Genomic DNA, 6471 nt, shown 5'->3' with positions numbered 1-6471 from the left:
CTACATCTTGGTCACGAAAAAAAATATTATTGCAACCATGTCATGTACTTCAATGCGACAAGAATTGCCTTCCAAGAACGTGGCTGGTTTTAGGATCTTGAAGCAGCAAATAGAACCCTTTTTCCTTCGATCCTCGTTTTCATGCCACCACTAGCATCAACGACGCCTATATGTTCCGGTCTTCCAATACTCGTTCCCTCAAAAGAAATTTAAATGTGTATGGAGATGTTCTGCTCAGCGGATCAATGCCTGACGACTGGCAAAAAGGCATTATCTGTCTCATACATAAAAAGGGAGATATAACACAGTGCAGTAATTATAGAGTCATCACGTTGCTGAGTACCATCTGTAGGATATTCTCCACTCTCTTGCTAGGCCGAATAGCCCCATACGCCCAGGACATCATTAGCCCATACCAAAGCGACTTCACTCCAGCCAAATCAGCACCATATCAGACATTCTCTCTGCGGCAAACGATGGAAAAGCTGTTGGAATATGGACATCAGTTGCACCATCTTTTCATCGATTTTAAAGGCGCCTATGATGGTATAGCCAGGATAAAAACTGGACACGGCCATGAGAGAATTTGGTATCGCGACGAAATAGATAAGACTGACTAGACTGACTTTGACCAATGTGTGAGGTCAGATAAAAGTAGCAGAATCGCAGACCCTACCTCGGCACAAAACCGGGATGTCTGGAGTTCCTTATTAAAGCACCGGTACAAGCAAGAGGCGGTGTAAATTTTTTGAACCAAATATAGGTATGTGAGGTATCAAATGAAAGGTCCCGATTAGTGCTTTCTAAATCCAGTCTTGAAAAGGTATGGAATGCTGAAGCCATAAAGGAGTCATTTCTTGGACGGACGAATTCTCAGAAACTACGCATCCGAAAGATTTGAGAAAAAGTCACGTAGCTGCCTCGATACAAACCTCAAAATACCCACGATACTAATACTCGAATTAAGGTAATTATAGTATACTGCTATGTTTCTTGTAAATGGACTGGAAACCCCACTAAATTTATCCTCGACTCATAAAAATGTGGTAATATTCAAAATAGTGTGAAGCATGATATCGCCAAGTCTGGTCAATATAGTACTATTACTGATAAAGTTGCAGTAGCTCTTCTTTCTTCCGTGTAAATTTACCGCAACCCAAAACACTAAATGTCATTATCACACTAAAGTGACTAGCTTCACATGTCAAACGGGCTTACATTATTGGCTACGTACAAATGGAATCGTTTTGGGCCAACGAAACCCGGATGAATCTTTTCATAAAGAACGTCTTATTGCATTATAAGTATTTGGCATCAAAAACCAAACACAGTTGCATGCGCATCATGCTCCCATATGAATATTTGACGGTGCCACAAAAGTGCCTAATGATAGCCGGAGGTATGTTGACAATATTATCGATGTAATCGGAAAATACCGGGGACATATTTGCACTTAAGGTACGAAATACAATATATGCACTAATTTGTAAAAGCATAGCCTAAGACAAGATAACTTTAATATAATAATAACAATAATCGTTCACGAAATAAACCCATTGGATCAGGGCCTTAAAGTGTGTTAGAGCACTTCATTCAAGACCGTAACGGTACACTATAGTAGCACTGTAATAGGCAATGTGGGCAACGTTACGCTCGCCCGAGATTACTACCCTGATTTGACTCACGTACTCATTGACAGCTGAGGCGACTGGTATCTGAAGCCCAATCACTATACAAATTCCACTGCCACCAGTGAAATTTGAACCGTGATCTTCCGTACGACAGCCTTCTGCTCTAGCCACTCAGCTATCTGGACACAACTTTAGCATAAGTAGGACGAAAAGATAAATATGTAATTAGTTGGTAAAAAACTTCCAACTTGTATATATATATACATAAACTTGTATTTACACTGTCCCAACCTCACGACGACCTTCACTCAAAGAGAGCTTACAACGTAGCACGTACCACGACGCGACGAAGACCACTTCCAAGAATACTGTATGAAATTTCAAATGGATCGGAGGAAAACTAAGGAAGACACAGGGGTTTAAGCAACCATATTCCATTCCAAATTGGTCCTAATGTCCCAAATTTAAAAGTTCTTCCCCCAACCTACGTTTACAAAGCCGCTGCCTCTCATAACTCCGAAATTACTGCACCGATCCCTTTTGAAATTTTGAACAAAATGTCTATTTTTCGAATTTGTTAATATTTTTTATTTTATTTTTTATTAGCTGTTTTTTACAAAAATTCCGTTCTCACTTTCAAATTTCGAAAAGCCCTCCCAGCGCCATCTGAGGAAAGCGTTTAGCTCATGAAAGAAGTTTGATTTTTTTTATTTAAAATGATCCAGTACCGAGTTATGAAGCCACCGAAATTCTACTTTTTTAAGATTTTGTGTAAAACAAAAACTTATTAAAATCGATTCATTGTCGGTCTGTCTGTCTACCACACGCACTTTTCTCCAAATCGGCTAAACCGATCCGAACGAAATTTGGTGCACAGATGGGAACTATGAAACCCCACGCACACAACGAGTAATATAAATTTATGTGGAGTTTAAAGTAGCCCCCTTTAAACCGTACATGCAAAGGAGATTGAAATTTTTTTTTGGAGTTACTTCCGAATAATTACTGCCATTGCCTTACTTTTTAATAGTTTTCTCATGAAAATTTTACACAATATTTTCCCCATACCTTTTTAATAGATGCCATACCTTTTTAATAGATTTTAACCGTGTCTTCAAACAAATCACAAAAATGTGCTGTTTTTCCACGAAAATTATCGATGCGGCATTTGTTAAAAAATGTGAATAACTCTAGTACCTCATGTAAAAGCAAGAATAGCTAAAACGATTCCCTGTGGGCCAAATTCTGAATTAAAACCTCGCGTCAACGTCAACTGTCAAAACTGTGACCTATAAGTGGGGTTTATCTGCGAAAATCAAGTTGTCAGTTTGTTTGCCCTGTTTCAGGATTTCCTTAAATTCACTTTTCGAAAAGTAAGGATTCGTAAGACCATGCTGCAGTGTTACAATAGGGGTTGTGGTCAATTATATGATCCTGTTCAAAATACGGAAGGTGATTATTTGTTATTAAATGTCGGAACAAATTTTTGCGATTTTCCTCCATTTTAGAGTCATGTCAACACCATCCTGGAATGCCATTTTTCCACGATGCTTACAAAGGTTGGACGTGCTGTAATAAGAAAAGTGTTGACTTCACCGAGTTCCTAAATATGAAGGGGTGCTCTTTTTCGAAGCACTCAAATGTTAAACCCGCTGAGCCTGAGAAGTTAGCTGCAACAAATGTGGAAAAAGAATTTGTACGAAAACCGATACTAGTTGCATTGGATAGGCCCCCTTTTGATACTGATTTAATTAAAATTGAGCCGGAAGTGACTGCTGCGCTAAAAGAAGCAGTGGATGCTTTGTTACCCAAAGCGGTGGAACCTGTTTCAAAGCTTGAGTAGGCATTAATGAACTGTAACTTAACTTTTTTACTACAACCTTTTGCCATTTAGCGTAATAGAAAATGGAACAATCTGTAAAAATTCCGGATGCAAGCATTCTTACACCTCAAAGGAAGTGGAAGGTACAGAGTGCCAGTACCATCCGGGCGCGCCTATATTTCACGAAGGAATGAAATTCTGGTCTTGCTGTAAGAGAAGAACCACTGATTTCACAGTATTCATGAACCAACCTGGGTGCTCTCAAGGTAAACACAAATGGAAGGATGATGTAAGTTGAAGACTATAAGCGGTCGGTTGCACGATCAGACCAACTACGTTCGACCAACCAGATTTTATTCGAAAATTTGGAAAATATTCCTCATTTTGTCTCATTAGTACATAACTCATTGTGTTACATGGCCAACTGATGCCAGGTTAATCCTGCAACTGACCTCCAATGGTGTTGAAATATTTGTATAAGACTGTGTTCCAGTCTTTATTTCCCTGTTTTCTATTTTAGGCCACAACAAAAAAGACATCATGCCGGTTTGATTGGCATCAGACCCCATCTAATGTGATAGTGGCGATTTATGCTAAACTGTACGATTACGAGAAAAGTTCCATTCTTATGAACCCCATACGCCTTAAAGTTGACTTGTTTTTCCCTGATGAAGTCAGTGGAACATTCAACATCGATTTGGAATTACGAGGTGTAAGTAACACAAAACCAAATACTTGAATCGTTTTTAGTAAAGAATTTATATCTAGCTTGTGGATGTGGATAAAAGTGCTGCGAAAATGTATCCGACCAAAATCGAGATAATCATGCCCAAAGCGGAGGCGTGCTCGTGGCCAGATTTGAGTTGTGAGAGAAACCTTAGAACGGATAAAGAAACATTTCACATTCGACAGGGGAATTCTATCTCACATAATGACTCTGACTCCGAAGTTGATTTAGATGACATTATGCCATCACGGAAGTAATTACAGCGCGTATTGCAAAACTGCGACAAGCATTTACTCGAAGTATAATCTTGCAATATTTCTAGCGATTAAATTTTTCGAAATAATTAAGACTTGTTTTTGCTTTTCGGTATTATTTATTATACTTGCAAAAAAACAATATTTCTAGAACCACTTGTTTCCTTTATCAGTGCTACATGTTTGCCCCTAACTGGGTTTATTGAAAACTTATATACTATTCTAAATCTATACTTCTATTCTAATTAACCCGTATTACATTACTATAGTACTTTTTTTAACTTATTTCTATACCCTGAGAGAAGAAGAGCTTTTTAATTACTTTTCAACTTATTTGTATATCCTGAAAAAAGAAGAGTTTTTGATTAGTTTTTTAAGAGGGAATTACAATTGCCTAGATCCGAATTCAATGTAGATTTAGGCAGATTGCTCTTCCCAGTTATTTAAAAGACTAATCAAAAACTCTTCTTTCAGAATATTCAATTGTTAAAAAGTTCTTCGTCTTTGAGGATATAGAAAATGAGTTTAAATAAGTAATATAGTAAAGTAATTAGAATAGTAGTATAAATTTAGAAAAGTATGTAAGTTTTTAATAAACGCAATTAGAGCATTGATGAAGGAAACAAGTGGTTCCCGAAATACGAAAAACAAGTTTTAATATTTCCAAGAATTTTCTATTTTCTATACCTATGAATCATCTTTGGGAATCTACACTTCTGTGTTCCATACTAAATGTAGTATATGATGTTTTCGATAGTTCTGAATAAATAATTAATATACGTCTCTTTTTTTTCCTTATTGGAAAGATTCCAACTATCGAACAGTATGGTAATTGTTTTGTGGTGTAACACGTCTCAAGATGTTGCTTCTTCACAGCAGTTTAACAGAGCGAGAGCAGAAAACGCCCTCTTCCCGACATACATTCCTTAAGAGGCATTGTAAAATCTACCTGTATGATGGTCCATTGAAAAATTTATTTTCTTGTCCAGCGTTCATCGCGAATTCATAAATTGTATCGAGCCAGTGCAATGAATTGCGTTCTTGTGGAGGTGTTTTCAGATTTGCATCCGGAGCGGCAGAATTGGTTGCTGATAAATCGTGTAGTGTATTGGTCCGACCGAATGAACAGTTTCGAATTTGATTCCGATCGAATGGAACAATGAATGATTAAGTTTCCAATTTGATATTATTGACTAGTATAGTTTTTCGCATTTTGTATATTTGCAAGTGGTTGCACGTGTTTTAAGTTAAAATTAATATTAATAGGTATTTATTTGAAAGGTGAAAGTATTCACTTTTATCTGATTGACGATCTGTTGTCCAAGTCTTTTAAATCGCGTTCGTTTGCTAATAAGGGAAAAATAGTTGAGGTATGCCGGAAAGAAGTTCGTGATTTTTCTAGTAAATTGTATAACGTTGTGGATTCGTTCTCAGACTACGACGTTAAAAACATTCATTTGCGAACCACGTTTGCTACTTTCTTCCAAAAATAATGTGTGGCAAACAAGAAGATTTGATAATTTAATAAAGCTGTTGCAAGGTGCGGGGAAAAAACCTGTGAAGAATTGAGATCGGTATTGGCTTTATCTAAATTCGGCATCGGTCCAAGAATCAAAGATTTGATTAATATTCATTGCAGATCTTCAATTATAAAGTATTAATATTCAGGGTGCCCCTTGGGTACAAATTTTAATGGTGGATAGTAGCACTTGTTTGAGGAAAATTGATCCCTGAAATGTTCACTCTATCTTATTTCCCACTCTCTCAATTATTTAACGCCAGATTTGAGACCATTTGCGGAAACTACATAAAATTTCTTATAAATAGATATTTTTTTCAATTGCAAGGTTCATCACCCCTTCGAACTGTTTAAATTTGAAAGAAATTCCGAAATCGATTTTTTAAGGTTTTGTGTGAAACAAAACCTTTTCAGTATTAAGTCGATGTCTGTCTGTCTGTTACATCCGATTTTGTCCTGAGGCAAACATTAGAACTTTTTTTAAAGAGTATTCAAGACATGGCATTCTGAGGCGAAGA

The 6471-nt window shown here is 37.0% G+C and overlaps 1 protein-coding gene across 1 annotated transcript; it reads left to right on the top strand.

Annotated features, from left to right (window-relative positions):
- Positions 1–2896: 2896 nt before the first annotated feature.
- LOC119651868 (cysteine and histidine-rich domain-containing protein) lies at positions 2897–5217 on the top strand. The gene is made up of 5 exons (XM_038055675.1): positions 2897–3083; positions 3140–3470; positions 3526–3742; positions 3974–4165; positions 4222–5217. The coding sequence occupies exons 1-5, from the start codon at positions 3023–3025 to the stop codon at positions 4435–4437; spliced, it is 1017 nt and encodes a 338-aa protein (XP_037911603.1). The 5' UTR covers positions 2897–3022; the 3' UTR covers positions 4438–5217.
- The last annotated feature ends 1254 nt before the right edge of the window (positions 5218–6471 follow it).

The sequence above is a fragment of the Hermetia illucens genome, chromosome 3 (assembly GCF_905115235.1).
Source record: "Hermetia illucens chromosome 3, iHerIll2.2.curated.20191125, whole genome shotgun sequence".
NCBI lineage: Eukaryota > Metazoa > Arthropoda > Insecta > Diptera > Stratiomyidae > Hermetia > Hermetia illucens.
The sequence above is the reverse complement of the archived record's forward strand: the minus strand, read 5'-3'. Positions and strand labels throughout refer to the sequence as shown.

What these genes read in the sequence shown, in the direction of transcription:
- LOC119651868 (XM_038055675.1), top strand. Translation starts at nt 3,023, where the DNA reads ATGCTGCAGTGTTACAATAGGGGTTGTGGTCAATTATATGATCCTGTT. An exon ending in GAACCTGTTTCAAAGCTTGA is followed by an intron (nt 3,471 to 3,525) that starts GTAGGCATTAAT and finishes TTTGCCATTTAG; the next exon opens with CGTAATAGAAAATGGAACAA. An exon ending in AACACAAATGGAAGGATGAT is followed by an intron (nt 3,743 to 3,973) that starts GTAAGTTGAAGA and finishes TTTCTATTTTAG; the next exon opens with GCCACAACAAAAAAGACATC.